Consider the following 23,527-nt stretch of genomic DNA (forward strand, 5'->3'; position numbering starts at 1 on the left):
GGTTTTTGAAAACCAATGCCAACAAAATCTTGCGTGCTCGGGTGAGTATTGAATTTTTTCCAAGAACAACCTCTTTTTTTTTTTTTCTCTCTTTTCAAAAAACTACTTATGCCAACAAAATTTTATGTGCTGAAGTGAGTATTGAGTTTTTTTTTTTCAAGAACAACCTTTGCCAACATACTATTCATGAGTAAAAGTGAGTATTCAAATTTTTCTAAATAATTTTTTTCTGTTTGTAGATTATAAAATAAGGAATGTGGAGTTCCATTTGGCAATACAATTAATGTCATCTTTCTCCTATTATGGTTGAGACAGATTGTCAGAGTTTAGTTTATGCTATTGAGGCTGAGGGGGAGGAGACTTCATCCTTGGGTCGTATTATTGAGGATATCAACTTTTCTCTTGGGATGTTGATGGGTACTTCCTTGAGAATGTGTATCGTGAAGCTAACAGCCGCCCATAATTTATCTAAACTAGCTTTACATTCTTCTTTTAATCTTTCATGGAGTGGGCTTGTTCCTCCTGTTATTAGAAGCTTTGTGGCTTCTCATTGTACTCTTTGATTGAGTAATACAATTTGGTCGTCTTTCCCTTCAAAAAAAAAAAAAAAATGTGGAGTTCACTCCCCTAATAATATCATAGAGGCTTTAAATGGAAAAGTCACTCCTTAATTATAAAAGATCTTAAATGAGTCACATGAATTGCATGAAATCTCCAATATTACAACCTTAAGTATTAAGGGTAAAAACTTCAAATGATACTCAAACTATTACAAAATGTATTTTTTGGTACCTACGAATTTTTTAATTTTACCTCAAAATGGTACCTTATAGTATTTCTGTTAGTTAAAGTGATCTAAGTGAAAACTAACAGAATTGCTATATTTGGTAACAGTGAAATACTTGAGGTACCGTTTGGGGAAAAAAAAAATTATTTGTAGGGTACGTAGCAAAAAATACTTTTCCGCATAGCTTCCACAATGGCCTTGTAGTAGGTTTTTGTGACTTTAACGGGAAAACTAATGGAAATTCCATATTTGGTAACATGCAATGCTTGAGGTACCGGCCATTTGATGTAAAAGAAAATTTGTAAGTACCAAACAATACATTTCTCAATAGTTTAAAAGTACTGTTTGGAGTTATTGCCCGAGTATTAAATTGGATCTTCATTGGTTGGACACTTCCAATACTTCAAGCATTTACATAATGAAGGAGAAAATCTTCTTCTATATCTTTATCACGTAAACCAATGCGTCCAAATTGGTAAAAAAAATATAATACATGCATGTACAAATGAATCTTCAAGATTTTGTATACACCAACTCTCATACCATTTATCTCAAAGTGAATCTTATTTAATGGGCATATTGTACGTTTTCCTCTAATATACTTATATACATAGCATATATTTTTTTGGTCATAGCATATATAGACGCCATAAAAGTTGAATATGATTCTATATACACCTAACCAAATATTATCCAAATAGAAAGAGTATTAAAGTGGCAATAAATGAATTACTACAAAACAATCATATCTTGTTGTATAAATACATAAAAAGAGCTTTAATCCACCTCAAACTCATTAGTCATTTCAATTAGAAAATTGAAAATGAAGCTGGGACAAATTTACTGTGTTGTCTTGCTCATTGCTCTAGCCTTTGGTTCAAGCAATGCATCGATAAACTTTCCTGGGACAAAGAAATTTGTACGCATTGTCAACAATCTAAGCAAAGGAGAAAGACTTAATTTTCATTGTCAATCTAAAGACAATGATATTGGTGTTCGCAGTCTTGCTGTCAATGAGCAATACGAATTTAGCTTTCGGATCAACATCTGGCGAACCACACTTTTCTTTTGCCGTTTATGGTATTCGGACAAGCATGCAGAATTTGTTGCATTTAAAGTTTCTTATGATTTTTATCAAGATTGTGGCAACCAAGATCATTGCATATGGACAGCCAAAGAGGATGGAGTATACTTGAAAGATGAATTGGAAATTTTTTGGGTAAAAAATTCAATATATGTATGTACATGAACAATATAGCTTTGATCGATGATGATCACAATGTTTCTAATAAATTTCATCGATTGCCCAATTAATAAATTGCAACCATGCTATTCGCCCACCGACAGCAGCAACCTGATTTTTTTTCCCCCTCTATCTCGCTCTCTTCTCCCCCCTCCATTGTACGCATATATTGGCATGGATAAGAGGATGTGGTTTCACACTTTCACTCCCCTACTTCTCGAACAAAGTCTTAGTCGGTCTGAATAAGTGATCGAGATGGATCCCACTGCTAAATTGCTAATAATATAAGATTAGTGTCCTAGAATACTGGGTCATATTGGCCATAGTTAAGCACAGTTCTCTGACCAATCATCTGCGGAAAATACTCTCCATGCACAAAAAGGCTATTTGGGTCTCTCTGGTTTCGTTATATATTCAGCTTCTTGCAACAACCTCTTTCACTACAAAACCATACAAGTTAAAAAGACCCGAAGAGAAAGTAGCTCTAGAACAATGGCAAGCCTCACCACCAAACTTGGAGCAATTGCGAGGACTCCAACTTCTAGGATTTTTTCGAGATGGATTCAAGTAAAATTTACGTTCATGGTTGCATTTGTTCGATTTGATCTGAATCCTATTATACTAAAGAGGATACAATGTTTGGTTGGTAAAATGTGTAAATCACAGGTGGGTTCGCAGCAAGGAAGAGACGCACTACAACAAGGAGCAAATGAAGCTAGGAATACTGGTGAACAGGTAATCCTCGAATCAAATACAATATCGATATTTTCTTTTTAGGTTACGCGCCTACTCCTAACTCAATTCCCTAAGCCAAGGGTTTCATATCGATGTTATCATCGCTTGTATATTTTTGTGTTTAATAAGTGAGTGATGTGAATGGATGCAGGTGGCAAATCAGAGCAGTGATATGGCTGGGAAGGTGTCTGCAACAGCACAAGATGTGGCTGAGAAAACAAAGCAGACAGTGCAGGATGCATGGGGCTCAGCTAAGGACACTGCACAGAAGGCGGCCGACAACGTCATGGGAAAGGCACAAGAATCAAAGGAGTTCGTCAAAGAAAATGCAGAGCAGGTCAAGAAAAGCATGAACACCAAGGGTCCTATCAATTAACGACCATCACCATCATTTCTCCTCTAGTCGATCCATTGATCTACCCCTGTATATCTATAACTATTATCTATATATATATATATATATCCTTTGTTGGGATATTAAAATATGGTTCCTTTCTCGACAAGAAAGTGATTAGTTCCTTTTCATGTTTATGATGTATCAGATGTAAAAGGCTAGGAAACAAAGTGTGAATAAATCCTTGCTTAAGATCTGTTATAAAAGTTATAATTTAGCTGCTGAAAAGTAAATTTGAGTTGTTTACTTTGTGATCACATGCCTTAATCCATGGGTTAATTTCACGAGAAGCCAAAAAAGAATTCGAGACTCTGCACAGAAGGATATAGGGTTTAACTAAAAGAGCAATCAAAGAGAAACAAGCAGGTAATCATCAGTAGCATTAAACGAGAGAAAGCATCACAGTGAACCCTGATCTAGCAATTTCAAGCAACTAGACTGGTGTATAATCGATCATATAACACAGCATCATCATATACAGATCAGACGAAGACTGATTTCACAACTCATGATCATAAATCACATAAGCACCGCATGTAAGACATTTATATATAACGGAATTGCATCACCACAAATTGCAAATATTCAAGAACCACTACATTCCATGAAAAAATCATGAGCATTTCATCATTGATATGAACCTAAGAATCGAAATGTTCCTCACAACCATTTGATCATAGCCAATATTCACAAAAGTCAAAAAAGTTTTCATCCTCTCATTTCAGTGTCTTCACCGTCTTCATCAGGGCTTGCTGGTTCTTTAGCATCGACAGTGAAGTTATGTTCCTCATCACACCCCAAATATGAATCACACATGAAATACAGTGTATATGCCTTCTTTCCAGCTTCTGCAGGAGCCGAAAATCTAAGCTGGATCTTCGACTTGTTTAGTAGGGGAACTTTCTTGATTGCAAGCAGTGAGTGAGTCTTGGTATCCCCGACTACTAGCCACCACCCCTCTTCTTTGGTCCTGGGATATCTCAGCGCATCAACAGGGCCAACATGTTCACGGTCCGCATCAACTTGCAAACTGATTTCCTCCCCAGCTCTTACATTCTCACTCTCCAGCACCTTAAACGTCATTTCAATGCTGGGAAATCGTTTGCAAAATTGTTCAATATCCTCCAACTGTACATCTGACATCTTAAGTAGTTCCCGAAGTAGTTCACGCCTCTCATCATACTCCATGTCAACCAAATCAGATACCCTCTCTATATTCTTTCCAGGAAATTCTTCGCTTCTCTTCGCCAGCTCCCTTGTGAAGTGAGGAAGCTGTAGAAGCATCGAGTCACGATCCCACATCCTCTGCGTGACCACCTGGCTGACTTCCATTGCTAGGAGAGAGAGGTTTAGCCATCCATTGGTGGAAGCAACATCAACCATTGCGTGAAGCAACCTACTTGCAGAAAGGAGAACCTCACGCTGGTCCAGTGATAGGTTCCCAGCCACATGATGCCTTGCAAAATGAGCCTGGAGAAGAGCATATGCTTTGACGTGAGGATCTGTGCAGTCGGGATTCTCGAAGGAAAATCTCTGGTGGGTAATCAACCTTCGAATCACCTCTTCCTCTCCAGGTCGCATGGAAAGTTGTGAATACTCTGAAGCATGAGCTAGAATCTCAAGAAGACCCTTCATCTTTGTTTTGGAAGTTAAGGACAAACTGAAACGCTCAATTGTAGAATAACTGATATAATAATATGAAGCTATTATGCCAAGATTTAAGGCAGAAACGTCGCCATCCTCGACAGCAACACACTTGCTTGTTTCCAGGTCACTCACTGTGTTTTCAACAAGCTCTGAAAGGTACTCAGAAATATGCGCATGCGTAACTCCCTGAAGATTATAATAGTTGGGATTTTGTGTCAGCCTCCTGTAGAAAAAAGTCCACGTCAGGTAATGGAGAGCCCCTTCATGGTTCCCAATTACTTGTGCCACAACTTCTGCATTTATATTGTCATGTAGGTAATGGTGCAAATGGCTTTCAACAGGCAATGCTTCATATAAGAACTTCTTGTAGTTTTCTTTACGAGGAGCATGGCAGAGGATGACACATTTCCCAGAATTATCTTTCTTAGGGCGACAGGCATGACCAATCATCTGCAAGAGATCAGCAACTGGGTAATCAGTGTGAAGATTTTCCCGGCCATCATAATATTGAGTTCCCATCACAACCACCAAATGGGCTGACAGCGGCACTCCCCAACACAATGAACTGCTCACGACACACGATTGAATATACTCAGCTTCAAAAAGTGCTGACACAATGTCTTGATCATCACTGGTTAGTCCCTTGTGCAAGAATCCCACTCCATGCTGCAAAGCGTCTCGCAACTGTTCATTGCTAATTTTCTTAATGAAAGGCTCTATCTCTTTTAGAGACCGCAACAGAAATGAGGGGTTCCCAGCACTCTCTGCATTTGAACTCTCTGCTTTTGAGTAATCCATTAGATCCTGAGCTGGTTTTGTCATCGCTTGCATCCTTGCTTCATAGTTAGCTATATCAACCCCCTGAATGCGTATTTCTGGCACTGGGCGCACACCAGGAGGAAAATTGAAAAGGCCGTGAGAGGTAGCCCCTATCCATCCTCCAAGATCCTTGGCATTTGCAAGAGAACTTGACAGCGCTACAATACGAATCTTGTTCTCAAGTTCACTTGCCATGCGTCTCATCCTAGAGACTATTACCTCCAATGTGGAACCACCCTGACCACCAATCAAGTGTAGTTCATCTATAATAAAAAGACTAACTTGCTGAACATGCTTCCTCTGTTTCCACCCGCAAGATAAAGCATCCCATTTCTCTGGAGTGCTGATGATAATCTGACCTTTTTCGAGTAGCTTTAAATCTGTGGCTCTTTCCCCTGTTAATTCAACAACACAAAGATTAAGACCGTTTGGTCCCATTCCAAACTTCTTTTGCCAATCAGTGTGCCGTTCCTTGGCAAGACCTTCAACAGGGGCAATATACACAACGCGCATGCCACTTTCAGAGGCCTTTTGATGATTCCTCAATACAGCAAACTCTGCGCATATGGTCTTCCCACTCCCTGTTGGTGCAGCAACCAAGACATTGTCATCAGAATTATACAAAACAGTGAAGACCTGAGTCTGGACAGGATTAAACTGTTTGAAATCTTGATACAGAGCTTCATATAACGGATTCCTTAATGCTGTCACGGGAAGTGGTTGCAGGTCCAATAACTCTGTTGGTGGAGGATACTTTACAGGTAAGATGAGGTATCTGAAAGAAACAGGTAAAACAGTCTGTGACCCAAGCCACCTATCAGATACAAGTCATACAACACGAATAAAGTAGTAAGGCGGAAGGGGTTCGTAAATTTGAACAGTGAAGTTCAAAGTATGATCCTCATCAATATACTGCTTCTTCAGCAAAAAATATTCATGATGAAGAATATTTTCCCCATCATTATCCTCCACAAGTACCCAAAACGGCTCCATATAGCCATGAACTTTTTCCTCCCATTGAAAGTCAGGCGTTATAGTAAGCTCAACCCTCAGTACAGTTCGAGTAATTGGCTGCACATGCGCTGCAAGGTTTAATTTGGGGAACTGGTGGATGACCTTATGAAGTGTTCTTCCCATCTTTGGCATCTTGATAAGCTCCCCTAGCTCCTGTGAAGATAGGTCATAATACCTTTCCCAGGCCAAATTATTCTTCTCCAACTTGACCAAGATATCTTTAATTTGTTATTCCATGGAATTGGCGAAGCGGCATTTGGACACTCCACATCCTCTTGCTAACCATTTTACACAAGTTCAAAGCCTTGTCTGCAAGTTGAGCCCATCCTCGACTCAAAACGATCTCGAAAAGAGCTCGTACAAGACGCCCAGCACTCTGCCCAAGAGAAATCAAAGAGACAAATGAATAAAAGCTAAGAAAAACAAACATATCCAATTGAAGTAAAACATATGCTAACAACTAACGGTAGCTCAAAAAGAAGACAGAAAGGAAAAAGGGCAAAGACAAAGAATACAAACCTGTGTAATGTAAACCATATCTTGTGTCAACGAAAACCCTTCAAACTTCAGCTGTGCAATAAATGCTTGCAGCAAAACATTGATCTTGCAACCGGGATCTTCCAGGCTCTCCTTGACCGGAATGGGAACACGTTCCAGTAGTTTTACTAGTTCCATCTTTTCATCCTGCCGCACAGTGACATACTTAAATTCTTCACTGAGCGAGAACAATCGATAAAGCTCAATATCCCCCATTGTTGGCTTCAGATGCTCATTATATGTCGATATTGTCCCATGAGTTATGTAGTAATGGCTAGCAATGCGACCCAAGTCTGTGACCTGGAAATATCCACTTTTTCTGTCATACTTGATCAAATTGTTCTTCTCCAAGATGGTTGCAGCAGAATGGATCTGTGAAAAGTAAAGGTCAACTACATGAGAATCCACAAGAGATACAGAACACAAAAAACAAATACTGCAAATGTCATACATTTAGGATAATTAACAGTGACCAGTATCACATAAATCAATAAACTTCTACTGATATCAAATTGAGAATATCAGGAGTACTAAAACATCTAAGTAGCAAAAATGTATTAAGAAGCGAAAATCATCAAAGCGGCAAACCCATATAGACTAATGTTATCTAATAAAATGGTGCAGAACAACTTCCTAATAACGTTATTGAATACCAAGGTACTGCATCAGCTTATTTTCGACATTAATATCGTTACCTTGAGGTAGTATCCCCAGAACCTCTTCAGCAAGCTTCTGGCACTGCTCTGCATCCATCTGTTTGTCGAAAGCTTCCGAAACCTTCCTCTGAAGCCAATAAGCATCAATGTCCTGCACATTAAGCCTCACACCCTCATTGGCTTCCTGCATTTCGACATCATCAATCCCCTCCTTACCCACTTGCATAGCCCCAAACCCGGCTCTCTCCTCCACATCAGAATCCTCCTCTTCCTCATCCTCCTGCACCAAATCAACATCACTTCCCTCCTCATTGTCTTCATTCTCTTCAAACTCAAACCAAAACGCCCACATCATCAAGCCCTTCATCCCCATTAGCCCCACTAGCATTACTCCCATCTTGGTAATCAGTAATCCTAGCCCCAATCCTCACAAAAAGATCAAACACCGAATCCGGTATAGCATTCAACAACTTCTCAATCTCCGATTTCTTCTCCGAATTCTTCAAATTCTCATTCTTCAACACAGCCAAAACCTCATCCGCCGCGCCACCGACTGTACTCGGCGGCTGACCACCCAACTGTTCCTGAATCACACCAAGCAAAGCCTCATACGCCGCCTGCGTCTCCCTCGTCTTAGGCTGATGCACACCTTCCTCTTCATCATTCAGTACGCTCTGCTCCTTAATCCGACGTCGTTTCCGGCGAAGTGAACCAGGCTCGGCTTCAGCTTCAGCATCACGCTTCTTCTTCCTCTTCGACGACTTGCTAATCTCGTCGTCCATCTCCGCTGGTCTTCCCCTGTATGCTCTGTCGCCGAAGCTCTCACAGAGACTCCGGCTCGCCGGTTGGCTCGTGCATGTCACGTGATCTAGAGTCCGTGGTCAGTACCAGGCTCGAGTTGGCCCGATACTCATACTGCTTGCCCCGGGCGTGCGCCTCCGTACCGCCCCCCAAGTTGGGCTGCGACATTACTCAAAAAACCCTAAAAAACGAAAACAAAGAACGGAGCCTAGGGTTTCAGCAAGAACTCAGGTTTTTGATTCCAAAAAAGACTTAACAGGTATATGAAACCAGAATGTACCTCCTCGAAACGTCGTCGTCCGGGTTGAACTTCTCACGAGCGAAACTCTTACTCCCAGTGACTCGCTACCTCTATTTGTAGAGCTCTCGGTCTGCGCTAACTGCCTTTCGCAGAATCATGAACCGACGTGATTTTTTCCCTCCATGATTTGGACTGGGTTTATTGGACTTCTCCACTGGCCCACGATGATATGTCTGTGGGCCTTCTTTTTCGTTTCGGCTTTCATTTGGGCTTCATCGTCCAAAGCAACCAAAAGAGAAACAAAATAATTTCAATTTTTATAATTATGTTATTGTCTGAATATTTTATAGCCACCTACTACCTCTATGTTCTAAGTAGAGGGTTTGGATAATGAAGATCAAAAATGTTGAAATATGTTATTCACGTGAGCGAGTGAAGAAGTAGGTTCAATGAGAATTGTTCCCTCATTATGTAGAGTATTTTTTTAGTTCTTTTTTTAGTCAAAGTGGTATGAAGATATTTTGATACCGGAAATATGAAGGTCAGCAGACCAAATTCTCTCTAGGAACCTTATAACTTATGAGAATGAAAATTGGTTACTACTAATTGATCTATATTATAGTAATCGATGATAGAAGCAGCACAAAACCCCGCCAAACTAAATCTTTAAAAAAAAGTTAGTCCATAATACGCTTATAAAAAGAAAATGCAATATATCGGTTGAGCGATTTGTCTAATTAACATTGTTAATAATAATGATATAAATTGAAATTAGTAATTGAAATAGAAGGCACAAAGTCATTAGGATCTTTATGACACTTGGAACATTCATCCATTGCATGTTAACCTTCTCAGACAATAGTGTAAAGATTTTTTTTTTTTTTTTGAAAATAAAAAACCTTTATCTTATATAATTAAGCCAATTCTCAAATGAATGGTTAAATTTTTGAACTACCATATTTGTCCTCACATAATATAGATATTAATAAATCTTATATAATTAAGCCAATTCTCAAATGAATGGTTAAATTTTTGAACTACCATATTTGTCCTCACATAATATAGATATTAATAAATAAATTATTTCTATATGAGGATAAGATAGTCAATTGACTATATCATATTTCAAAAATTTACAATATTAAACTTCCCCAATATTAGGAGAGATAACTTTTTAAAATTAAAAAAATAAAAATAAAAGTCAATTGACATGTGCGGAGCACATGTTAAAAGGCTAGTTGATAATAATCCAAATTACATCAACGGAAAAAATATAAAACACGCGTAAAATATAAAACATGATATGTGCCGTTTATAGATAAAGTTTATCTGACTATGTATTTAAATTCATGCATTACATGCTACCCTTCTGAAGTAATGGTATTTGACTTTTTGACACATAATATTTAGGCCTGGTATGTGTTGGATATATATCTCTGTGTGTGTATTATGATAGCTCTTTATTTATTGTCGTCCTCTAAAATAAAATAAAAAAATATTCACAAGCAAACAATGAGGGTTCCAAGAAGTAAACCTCAACTTTGTAAGTGGATAGTCTATCTTAATAGAATCTAAAGCCTTGAGACGCCGAAGCTTTTCAGCGGCGGCGCGAGGTACGGTGGTGGAAGATTTTTGGCGGTTGTACGAGCTCTCGGTGGAGGATGTCATGCAGTGGCAGCGCAGACTCACGGTGCCGGTGGCCTGAAAGTTATGGGAAGTAGCTGTGGGGTGCCTATAGCAATTTCCATGATTTGGGCTTCTTAGGCCTGTTCCTGGTTTATGGGTTGTGGAACTAGAATTCGGGTCCAAAAGGCGCTTAAGGCTTCTCCGGTTGTTTTATTTTGTATTTTTGTTTTAGTCACTCTTCCTTCTTTTTTGAAGGAAGTTATGACCAATTTTTTCTTTTTTTGAGAGTTGGAAGAGTGCAAAGATTAGTTGCTCGGTTGTTAATTTTATTTAATCTGCTTCTGACTATCTTGGTTTTTGTTAGAATAATGGTACGTGAACTTTCTAAAAGGTGGATGTGCCCAAGAGTGTGAGGTTCTGGTTGGTTGGAATAGGTTCTTTGTATGTCCTAAAGGACGACTCTTTCTCTCGGCCCTTCTGGGGTGTGTCGTTTCTGATACTGCTTGCTGAATTATAATATTTGATTGACCTCTTTCGATTCAAAAAAAAATTGATGCAGCATTTAATAGATTGGATGAATGTAGGTCTTTTTTTTTTTTCTTTTTTTCTTTTTTTGTGGTGGAGGTTGGTGGATATTTGCAGATTTCTAGTAAACTTTTTTTGAATAGAATGTTTCACTATGTAGTATTTACATGGAATGAAAGGGGAAAAAACATGCGCATACTATTTATATATGGACTTTATCAAATGTTACATTGTACCTTTATTTCACATTTAAAACTCATATGAGTGTTTGGCAACTCCAGGGTACCTCTTTCGATTAAAAAAAAATTGGTGCAGCATTTAATAGATTGGATGAATGTATGTCTTTTTTTTTTCTTTTTTTTTGTGGTGGAGGTTGGTGGATATTTGCAGATTTCTAGTAAACTTTTTTGAATAGAATGTTTCACTATGTAGTATTTACATGGAATGAAAGGGGAAAAAAACATGCGCATACTATTTATATATGGACTTTATCAAATGTTACATTGTACCTTTATTTCACATTTAAAACTCATATGAGTGTTTGGCAACTCCAGGGTAGTTCCACCCTGTTGGTATGTCTATAGTAAATTTGCTTGAATATATCCTTTTCATATATAGATATTTGTATTCATACGGAATCAAGGATAACACCTATATGGATTTCAAACGATACATTGTACCTTGTAATTTCCAAGTTAAAATTTAAATGCATTCTACTTGTTGTTTCCCCCTAATTTTAAAAGGAAGAAACTTAATATGGAAATTAGTACAATTCACCAACTCCATATTTGATTAATCACATATAGGTCGCCGCAAGCAATCCAGTCTCAAGGATTGCAGAAAAATCAGGCATTGGATGTGGATCTAAATCAAACTCCAGTCGCAAATATGTCTAGTGATCAACAAGTATGTATTGTTCTTCCCAACATATAAGTTTTTTCTCTCGATCTGTCTATAACTTTTGAAATCATATCTTGTTGTGTTAACATTGCTTGTCTGCCATTATATATATATATATATATATTATGTTTTTTGAGTGGATGATAGCTAGGGTTTTAAACTTAGTTTCGTGTTTAGAAAATGCTATTGGACGTTAATAGTTTCTCCATATGATCATTACAAGTTTGATCATCAATTACATATCCAGTGGTGTTTATTTGGAAGATTCTAATTCGTTGAAAGACACTGAAACTTTTTAGTGAAAATTCGAGAAAGATATCTATTTTTATCTTTTGAAAAACATTGTAACTCTTTTTAATTAGTGTTATCTGTAGCTTCATGTCTTGCGTATCCGTACATCAAGCAATTCCCAAAACATGCCAATTGATCACCATGTAGAGCAACAAATGTGTCAGTTTAAACCGGCCAAAAGATAAAAGGAATGAAGTGATAATATTAAAAAAAGTAATTGGAAGATTGATGATTCAATCTCGACATTGTAATGCTTCTTTTTGTTCTTTCTTTTCTTTTTTGTGACTAATTAAACAACCCCATTTATGGTTATACATCAAACCAACACGTATGTCTAGCTCATTCGACTCTAATCAATCTATATTGACATATTTTGGATTTAATTGAATACTAGCCTCTTCACATGTGCTCGTGCGCACGTGTTCATTGGCTTTTTTCTTAATTTATTTTTCATATATACAATTGGTTAGTCTTGTTCACATGATGGACAATTTATGGACTGTGAGGGACAAGTGGATCTCAACCACATGTATTAAATTTAAATGCTGAAATTATAACAATTTAAATATGTGTGCTTATCCTCACCATCAGATGCACTTGTCCCTTACTCTGTCTCTAAAATATGTCATTTAGATGGGCAGCTCTGTACAATTGGTAACTACTTTTATTAAGTTTTATTTTTTTCTCAAACTACAAGGCATCTAAAAACTTAAGTGGAGTTACTTTAATTTGAAACTAAACCCACATTATTTTTCTTTTATCGTTGCATTTTCTTTTTATTTTCTATGTACTTAAGTTACTGTTTTATCCTCCATATATTATACTTTCTAATTTTTTAATTTAACGTAGCAATTGGACATTTGAGGGTTATTGAAATTTAATCATAAACCTTATAAACTTAAGGGCAAACTACTGTTTAGTCCCTGAAGTATGCATTTGTTCTCGTTTCAGTCCATACCTTTCTAATTTAATCCCAAAAGTCCCTGAACTCACAATTTTCAGTCCAACCGGTCCATTCCCTCCATTTCCTCCGGTTGCTTGCTGACGTGTCGGTTATGTATTTGCCAACTCAGCGCCACGTAAGACATGGATTGTGTAAAGTGATGAGAATGCCTTTGCTTCAGTTTCAGTAGTTTTAGACATAGTGTGTGAGAGCTCCAGGAGAGAGAAAATAGATATGGGTTTCTCTCTCTCCTCCACCAGTGGATATCTAGGCACCATGTTGCCTCACCTCCACCACCATTGTGCTGAGCGGCCTCCGATGATCCACCGGCAACTTTTTCATCATCTAGCGATGCCCGTAAGTAGCCCACGCGACCTCCGACGAGTCAAACTAGCCACCCAAGTCCTCTGCCTCTAACGAGCACACCCCGTGCTCATTGCTGCCAGTAGAGAATCCAGTATGGGTTCATCGGCGATAGCTGCAACAACCAACTCTGATGAGCCTGTGATGACCCCGGCCTGCCGTCTCTTCCTGCAGCCCCAAATGAACCAAATAATCCACTGCGTCATCGGCTTCAAAAAACCCAATAGACATTGACTCCATCAAATCCCAGGTCAAGTCCTCCGTCATGCTCACCCACCCAAGATTCTCTAGCCGCATGATGCATGACTCCCACGACCGAGAACGTTGGCACAAAACCACCCAAATCGACCCTGACCGCCATGTCATCGTCCTTGATCACCACCCCGTCTCCTCCGGCGTTGACGACGAGACCGCCGTCAACGACTACTTGGCCGACCTCTCCACCAACTCGGGGCTCTCTACCGACAAACCCTTTTGGGAGTTTCATATTCTGATTGCTCACAATGTTGGGATTTTCTGAATCCAACATGCATTAGGAGATGGGATATCGCTTATGTCGATGTTTTTGGCGAGTTGCTGGAGTGCCGAAGACTAGGAGAAGTTTCCGAATTTGGCGTCGAGCAAGAGTAAAGGTGTGGATAAGAATAAGGGTTTATGGGTTTTGCTGTGTGGGTTTGTGGCAATGGCGTAGGGAAAGAGTAAAGGTGTGGAAAATCTGGGCTAATGAGGCAAATGGGCATGCTTTGATTTTGATGTTTCAATTGAAGCTTGGTATTTCGATTTCATGTTCGTGATGACTACCAAAAACTGACCATTTTGAAGGAAAAAATTGCCAAAACTGAAGCAGGGGCATTCTCGTCATTTAACACACTCTTTGTCTTACGTGGCACTGAGTTGACAAGTACATAATTGACACGTCAGCGAGCAACTGGAGGAAATGGATGGAATGGACCGGTTGGACTGAAAATTGTGAGTTCAGGGACTTTTGGGATTAAATTAGAAAGGTAGGGACTGAAACGAGAACGAAGGCGTACTTCAGGGACTAAACAATAGTTTGCCCTAAACTTAACTAATACTGATGATTTGAATTGAGTATGTGACGGTAGAAGTAGCACCTTTGATGTGTCTCATTGATCTAGCTAAAACAAATATCTGCTCTTTATTTTTCATAATTTTTATAAAACTCAATTAAGTAGATATCTAAAAAGCCATTTTCAGCAGGGAATGTTTGGCTTCCCAATGAATAGAAATCCATATGGAGAACCAACTGATCAAGATCACACGCCATTGAGGCCTCCAAGGGTATGTACTAGTATTACTACTAGTCTTTCATATATTCTAAGAGCATCTCCGAAAAAGTTACTAAATTAATATATTGTAGCTAAGTTTGCATCAAAAATTAACTTTAACATAGTATTTTAGAACATATTTAGCAATGCTAGGTATTTATTAGTCAATTATTACCCAAAATTAACTTTAGCAAAGTAATTTAGATCATCTTTAACAATGCTAGCTATTTTTGAGTTAAATTTCAGCTAAAGTAGTTAAAAAGTCATTTTAGTTAGCTATTTTAGAAATACGTCTGCATCAGTGCTCTCTATTTTAACTAGTTTTGAATTTATATTATTTTTTAAATGAAGATTAAATAGTTTAAATATATTTATATGTTATATAAAATAACTCAATATGAATGTTTTAAATTATAGAGAGCCTCATCTCGCTCTCTATATTTAGGAGCGAGATAGCTAAAAGTTATAATAGAGAGTCACTTAGGAGTCTGGTGCAGCAGTTAAAATATATAAAAAACTAAACATGGTCTCTAAAATAGCTAAGAAGCAAAAATAGAGAGTCTGCTAAAGATGCTATAAATGTTCGCTAAAATGCTATTTTGGCTAGCCACTTTTTAAAGACGTGTGCATCAATTTCTCTCTGTTTATCTAGTTTTGAATTTAAATAATCTATTGAATGAAAAAATAAAATGGTTTTAAATGAATATGTTTAACAACTTAAATTAAATCTTTTGAATTAACAAAAATAAATAGAGACCATCATCTCGCTCTCTATATTTAGGAGACAGATAGCTAAAAGTTAAAACAAATAGCCACTTATGAGATTGATGTAGTTGCTAAAGGATATGCTCTCCAAAATAACTAATGAGCCAAGATAGAGAGAATGTGTCCAAAATAAATTGAAATTTTATTTTTTTTGTTAAATAGGAAGCTATATTTAGCTAAAGAATAATGGTAGCTAAATATCTTTTGTGTCTTTCTCTGTCTGATATTTTTGAAACATACACCATGTAAACCTCTACAAAGTTAAATAAAATATTTTAATTTTTTTACAAGCACTTCTAGAATAGAATTGTTTTTTTTTTTGAAAGGAAGACGACAAACTATATTAAGTGAAAATTGAGGATTACATGGAGTGATGCATAAAACATCAAAAGAAAGCAATAAAACATAACAAGATGCACAAACGCATCTGTAATGAAGAAAAAACAATAAAGCATAATTAGATTCACAATCGTATCGAGAATAAAAGGTAACCCGGTAACCATGTGACTTGATGCCGTAAATATGTATGTTTCATCTTTTAAGGCTAATTTTTAGTTTAAAGAATGACTATATATTATTGTTAGAGATGATCTAAATTATTCTCTATTTTGCTTTTTGTTGCTGACTCATATTGTTTGCCTTTTGTTTTGATTTATGAAACATTCAATACATTTATATAGATAACAGACTCGAGTTGGCATGGGGATTACCTACCACCACCACCCAATCCTCAACAATCTAGTTGGTTCTCTCCAAATCAAGCTCAAGGTTCCAGCCAACTAGTGCAGAACTCTAGCATTAACAATCCTGCTCCAAACCCCAAGTAATTAGCTGATTGACCACTAATTACTTCAACTCAAGGGTTTAAGGCTTAGTAAGTCTAACAGCTGCCTTGAAACTAATGAACCCCTAATTGCCTGCAGGCCCCTTATTGTAAACGGATGCTATGATCCCATGTTTGAAGTCATGGGATTACCTTTGGACCCTCATCTGCGAGTCTTCCTCGCAAAACCCAACGGTATGTGGTTGTTATAAGTAATTTATTATCTCATTAATTAACAGATTCGCTGCATATGCAGCTGAACTTGTATTCACCTAAGTTCCTGATCAACCACATACATATTCTACTCGAATTGATTTCATACTTTAGGTGTAGCATCGGACAATGGTGGTGGAAAATGAGTCTGTACTTGGCACTAGTCGTCAGAGAAATTACCGTCTGTACGTTGGAGCTACCGGCAGACTAATATATACATTAAATAAATCTCAGTTTGTTTGATTTTCATTCTAGCTAGAATTTAAAGTATCAATAATAATAAAAACCCTGTGTCAGGGTTGTTGCTTCAGACTTTGGTATCGCAGAGTTTGCTGTTTTCATCTTTGAATCTCTATGTTGGGTTAATTTCGTGATGCACTGTATTGAAAAAATTGGCTTGTCAACTTTCATTTTGGTCATAGAATATGCACTTCCTCTGTTAGAAAAGTGGAAAATTATTTCTATGCCTAATTATGAGTACATTAGGAAATAAAGTCATATAGAGAGACTTATACATGTTGCCCGGTACGTACGTCATAGCTGGGTTTTGGTCAGTGACGAAACCAGGATTTGAAACTTGGGAGGGTCCAGACTTGAATATAAGTTTTTGACATGACAATTTTAACTTTTTATTTTTGATAGGATAGTATTATTATTTAGAAAATAGAGAAAATATGTATCAAAAACAATATCTCCATGCACAAATCATTAATTTTTTTTATTAACCTAGCTTACAAAAAGAAAGAGATCAAATATATGTAACCAAAAGAAAGGAAAAAAATCAATATATATCACTCACCAGATAATGAAGAAAGTAATTAACTCCTTAACTTCATTATTTCTCAAAAAACAAAATTGTTTGCTGTTCTATTATGTTATTTATTTATTATAGCCAAGTTAAAGTTGTTTAATATGATTGGGTTGAGAATTGGGGGGGGGGGGGTCCAGCAGTTGAATTAAACACTTTCATATGTTAATTATACACTCTTTAGCTGCAAAACATGACATCTACAACAATCAAGGGTCCGGACCCCTTCAAACCGTAACATCGGTCCGCCCCTGGTTTTGGTTATAGTTAGCGGCTAATTGCATGAGTATGAACATAGCAAGAAATACACACACACACACACGCATATATATATATATATATATATATATATATATATATATGTCCTGTTTATAGGTAAAGTTTATCTGATTACATATTTAAGTTCATGCATTGCCCAGTACCAGTTGATGAAAGTTTTCTTTTCTTTTCACTTACTCCACCACCAACTTCATCAATTTCTCAAGAATTCAAAGGGGAAGCCCAAGCATCAATAGATTTATCACAATTAAATTTGGGTAAAAGTGGGGGAGTCATAAATCAAGGCTCTAGGCCTCTTGATGTGACTTAGTGACCTTCAACCTGCTCTAATTCATGTCAAGTGAGTTCCTACGACCCTTGAATCGGAGTGTGAATAGTATGAAAATGAATTTCGGTCCTTGAGTCTTGAACCTCCTTGGATACGACTACCGCCTAATTAGGAAATTTGCATGCATCTACATTATATTAGCTTCCGACACATGAGATTTGGGTGAAGGAACCTCCTTAACACCCAACATTCTCATTTATATTGCTTACACTTTCTTTGCATTTTTAGTAATTGCTTTACATTTTATTACTTTTTGTTAAGTTCAAATCAACTCTCATCCATTAAATTCATCGACTCATTTGTGTATATCTATCTTGAGGCTAGCTACAAGTTGGTGGCTTTGAATAGGCTTGGTGTGAACTAAGCCGAGCATTGTCAAGACTTGGTGCCTTGATTGTTTCTAGTTTTTATTTTATTTTATATTTTTATTATATGCATTTGGGTTGTCCTAGAGCCAATTACCTCAATTAGGTCAAACATCTAATCCCCAAAGTACGATAAACTAAGATCTATGTACTTCTCTTGACACGATTCGTACGCTTGCGAGAGAATATGCATCAAGTCAAATATGCACTTCCTCTATTAAAAAGTGGGGAATTATAAGTATGCCTAAGTCGAATGAAAATAAAATCATAGAGAGACTTTACAAGTTGGCCAATGCGTACGTATGTGGTAGCTGAGTTTTGGTTATAGCTAGCGGTCAATTTGAGTACGAACAGCGGAAGAAATATATGTTCCAAAAGAGTCAGCAACCATTTTTCACATGAAGACTGATTGAGCTTGTTGTGGACATAAGCATAAATTCAACATCAAGCAAACCAATAAAATAAAAAGAACACGAAGACAACGATATCCGGGTCCAACTGTAGGCACCAATATTGTCAACTCTAATACATATAGTGGGTTCATGTATCGTAAGAGTAAGATATTTGTTAAAATTCTCTCAAGATTAGAGTGAGAGAATTCAAAGTAACAACTTTTTCGACGAATTACCTTCAACTTTGGTGAAACTAAACTATAAACAACGTACTGAGCTAGCAAAGTAACAAACATTCATAGAAGTATATGTGGAGGAGTTCTATCTCTAACTATCTCGCATTTGTAAAGAAAGTTTTATCGTTGCGCTGAGTATTGAAGGCCTTGATGAGGCCGGTAATCTTAGTCAGTTAGTCAAAACCGGTGTTCTGCCTTGATGAGGCCGGTACTCAAAGTCTAAGAAGAGTTTGGTTCAGTCACGCAATGAGATACTGTATTAGAAAAAACTCCCCGTCTCCCTTCTATTCTACGCCGGCCACTGGTCTTGACTTGGCGTCGTCGTTGATTGAGGACCACTAATTGAACCATGGTCCATGGATACGTACGTGACTTACCTTAAACGTATGGATCGGAACCTAGGATCAACCTACCTTAAACATACGTAAGTCACGTACCTTAAACATATATATATATATATATATATATATATCCTATCCAGAGCGATGCCTCGCTTTGAAATTTCAGAGCGAGATTAGAGTTTAGTCGAGATGTGGATATGCGACCGAAAAGTGACCCTAAACCCTGACCTCGCTCTGAAATTTCAAAGCGATGCCTCGCTCTGGATAGGATCTATATATCAGATCCTATCCAGAGCGAGGCATCGCTTTGAAATTTCAGAGCGAGGTCAGGGTTTAGGGTCACTTTTCGGTCGCATATCCACATCTCAACCGTTCAGTTTCTAGGTACTAATGTATAGATCATCTCTACAAAATTTCAGCCAAATTGATGGTCGTTAAGGCATTGATAACTGCCTTAAAGCTAGTACGGTTCAGGTTGGACAGATTCAGTTCGTCCATTGGTTTAAGCGAGTTAGATACCTTAAAGACCATCAATTTCGTTGAAATTTTGCAGAGATGATCTATACATTAGTACCTATAAACTGAACGGTTGAGATGTGGATATGCGACCGAAAAGTGACCCTAAACCCTGACCTCGCTCTGAAATTTCAAAGCGATGCCTCGCTCTGGATAGGATCTATATATATATATATATATATATATATATATATATATATATAAGCATCATAGTATTTTTTTTTTGAAGGGTAGTATTTTTCTTTAGTGTGTGTGTGTATCTATATATATATATATATGATAAGGCAATTATCTCTCGTTAATTTTGTTAGTAGTTAATGCTGGAAAAAGTTTTAAATCTTATATGATTGATCATACAAAGTAATTATGGCCGAAGTCAAAAGATTCGTAAGTATCCCCAAAAATCAAAATAAAAAGTATATATGCATACTACCATGTAGGTACTATGCAAGAATACGCTTAAACTCTTAATAGTTTTGCTCCATGGAGAAGAATGTGACTTTCATTAGCAAAATACATACGTATAGTATTGATTCCAAATTAATTATCAATGATGTGTGTTGGGAACTCTATATTCTACAATACATTATATAACACAGCAACCCTCAGAGGATCGTTGTACTACTTCATGCATAGAATTAGGCACTATGTTCCATTATTCTACTTTCAATAAAATGTCTGGACATGGGATGAGCCTTCCAGTTAGACTGGGTATCAAATTTTGTTTAAAAAATAATAATAATAATAATAATAAGAAGTCTACATTTTTATGAAATTGCCGGCTGAGTTTCTTAATTTGTCACCATCTAATCACATCATGTTCACAATTCACAAATAAATTATTAATGGTCCGAGACTCCAATTCTGGCCGACCAATTCTTTGATCCGGCCTATACTATATATATATACTAGTTCAGTACGGGGTCACACTACTACCTCAAATAATTAAGCTGCGAGTACAGAGAGGGCCGTCCAAATATAGCATAGTCATGGAGCCTGAAAAGATGTTCATGTCCTTTGCGTTGCTTGCTTTCCTGGGTTTGTTTGCTTGTCTATACAATGCCTTGGTGATGAAGCCGGAGAAGCTAAGATCAATCCTGAGGAAGCAAGGCATTGTTGGACCGCCTCCTACCTTCTTGCTCGGAAATATCAAGGAGATCAAGAAGGCTCAAAAGTCCCCAACCCAAGACGCTACCATAACTCAACTCCTAGCCTCCCACAACCTTGCCGCTACTCTCTTTCCCTTCTTTGAAGAATGGAGAAACAAATATGGTACGTAATTCCATTTTAATCAGCATGGAAGATATCTATCTAGGATACTTAGTCGAAATTAAGTAACTTCAGTTAACACTTTTGGACTTCTGTTGTCAGATAATTTACATCTTGTACATTCTGATTGATGTGGGGCTAGCTGATCATAATATCATATGCAGGTCAAGTGTTCAACTTCTCCCTTGGCAACACACAAATATTGTATGTGAATGAATCTGAAGCTGTGAGAGAAATAACCACATGCACATCTTTGGACTTGGGGAAGCCTACCTATCAGTTCAAAGAGCGTGGCCCTTTGCTTGGCCAAGGCATTCTAACTTCAAATGGTGCTGTTTGGGCACATCAGAGAAAAGTCCTTGCTCCACAATTATACATGGACAAGGTTAAGGTATAATAGTAGTGACTAATACCAGTGAAAATTAAAAACCGGTTAGTTTATGTTTTTCTGAAAATTCATATGTTCTTAAACTTGTAGGGGATGATAAATCTTATCACAGAATCTGCGATTACATTGCAAGAGTCATGGAAAAGTAGGATTGATGAAGAGGGTGGGGTGGCAGATATCAATATTGATGAGGACATGAGAAGCTTCTCGGGAGATGTTATCTCAAGAGCTTGTTTTGGAAGCAACTTTGCCAGTGGGCAAGTGATCTTTCACAAACTAAGAGATCTCCAAGAAGCCATGTCTAGGAAATGCTTGGCCACAGGGATTCCTGGAATGAGGTAACGATGTTATGTTAATTACTAAATATGATAGATTGATATATTATTTGCTTATTTATTTAGCTTTTAGGGCACAATAATTGTCTTAACATTGTAGCAGAGCCTTATTTAGGGGAGGTCGTACCTTAATTTCTAAAAAATGTGCGCTATAGGCATCTTCCTACAAAGAACAGAAGAGAAGCATGGAGACTAGAAAAAGAGGTTCACAATTTGATACTCCAAGTTGTGAAGCAGAGAGCGGAAGGTGCATATGAGAATGATCTGTTGCAAATGGTTCTTGAGGGTGCCAAAAACAGTGACCTAAGCCAAGCGGAAACTGATCGGTTCATTGTTGATAACTGCAAGAACATCTACTTGGCTGGTTATGAGACCACTGCAGTCTCTGCCACATGGTTGCTCATGTTGTTGGCTTCAAATCAAGAATGGCAAGAACGCGTCCGCGCCGAGGTTCTTCAAGTTTGTGGTGGCCAGATTCCAGATGCTGACATGCTCCGTAAGATGAAACAGGTACTAATATATAGTGGTACGTACTGGCATAAAATATGTACTTCCACTTTTCTTTCACACAATGAAAAATATTTGGTTTGTTTTTGCAGCTAACAATGGTAATTCACGAATCGTTGCGTCTCTATCCACCGGTGTCTGTGGTATCAAGGGAGGCCTTCAAGGATATGAAATTTGGGGGCATATTTGTTCCCAAGGGTGTGAACCTATGGGTTATGGTACTGACATTGCACACGGACCCTGAAGTATGGGGACCAGATGCCTACAAGTTCAACCCAGAAAGATTTGCAAATGGAATTACTGGGGCTTGTAAGCTTCCTCACTTGTACATGCCATTTGGGGTTGGACCAAGAGTGTGTCTTGGGCAAAACTTGGCCATGATTGAGCTCAAAATACTAGTAGCTCTTATTCTCTCTAAATTTTCTTTCTCCCTATCTTCCAAGTACTGCCACAAACCAGCAATAAGGTTGGTCATTGAGCCTGAGCAGGGAGTCAATCTCTTAGTGAAGAAGTTGTGATCAGCTCTCTCAGCAATATCAGCATATAGCATTACAAATGGTCCTACACTTTGGGCGAGATTCGGCTTCGTTTCTGTTGGAAGAAAAATAGAGTTGTTTCTTTCAAAAAAAAAAAAACAAGTGTAGTTGTTGTACGTTGTTGTTTATTTATTTATTTTAGTTTTATTATTTATTATTTTTTGTTTTTTGTTTTTTGTTTTTCTCAAATCTTTTGATCCCCATGTACTTTGTATAAAGCATATGTGAGTTTTTCTTTCATTTCTACATGAAAGTTCTTGTTTCTTCAATATCTTTACTCTCTCCAAGAAACAACTGACCATTCAGATTGAATTTAGTTAATAGATTCATAGCATAAGACCGAATTATGTCAACACTTTAATATACTAATTTTCTTCTGATTAGTTTTAGGTAATCGATATATAAAAAATTATCAAATGAAACTAAAGTATCCAAAAAGCACGGTGATTCAAGCACATCTCCTGAATGGTTGGAGTTCAATACCCAAACTTGGCCAACTATAATTGGAGGGAATCAACTGTAAAACCCTAAACCATAGAGATAAATGAACCCCATTTTATCTTACTACCAACCACATATGTGTGTTATAAAATGTTCATTAAACCAAACTGTAGT

The 23,527-nt window shown here is 37.5% G+C and overlaps 2 protein-coding genes and 1 pseudogene across 2 annotated transcripts; 2 read left to right on the top strand and 1 right to left on the bottom strand.

The window, feature by feature from the left end:
- Positions 1–2,437: 2,437 nt before the first annotated feature.
- On the top strand, positions 2,438–3,387 carry LOC112191811 (uncharacterized protein At4g13230). Its single transcript, XM_024331235.2, has 3 exons — positions 2,438–2,597; positions 2,697–2,765; positions 2,917–3,387. Exons 1-3 carry the CDS (start codon positions 2,523–2,525, stop codon positions 3,139–3,141), a joined length of 369 nt encoding a protein of 122 aa, XP_024187003.1. The 5' UTR covers positions 2,438–2,522; the 3' UTR covers positions 3,142–3,387.
- A 410-nt stretch (positions 3,388–3,797) lies between these two features.
- LOC112192416 lies at positions 3,798–8,948 on the bottom strand (annotated as a pseudogene).
- An 11,878-nt stretch (positions 8,949–20,826) lies between these two features.
- LOC112192999 (cytochrome P450 714C2) lies at positions 20,827–23,000 on the top strand. Its single transcript, XM_024332986.2, has 5 exons — positions 20,827–21,149; positions 21,311–21,537; positions 21,625–21,872; positions 22,025–22,379; positions 22,469–23,000. The coding sequence occupies exons 1-5, from the start codon at positions 20,867–20,869 to the stop codon at positions 22,892–22,894; spliced, it is 1,539 nt and encodes a 512-aa protein (XP_024188754.1). The 5' UTR covers positions 20,827–20,866; the 3' UTR covers positions 22,895–23,000.
- The last annotated feature ends 527 nt before the right edge of the window (positions 23,001–23,527 follow it).

The sequence above is a fragment of the Rosa chinensis genome, chromosome 3 (genome assembly GCF_002994745.2).
Source record: "Rosa chinensis cultivar Old Blush chromosome 3, RchiOBHm-V2, whole genome shotgun sequence".
NCBI classification, from domain to species: domain Eukaryota; kingdom Viridiplantae; phylum Streptophyta; class Magnoliopsida; order Rosales; family Rosaceae; genus Rosa; species Rosa chinensis.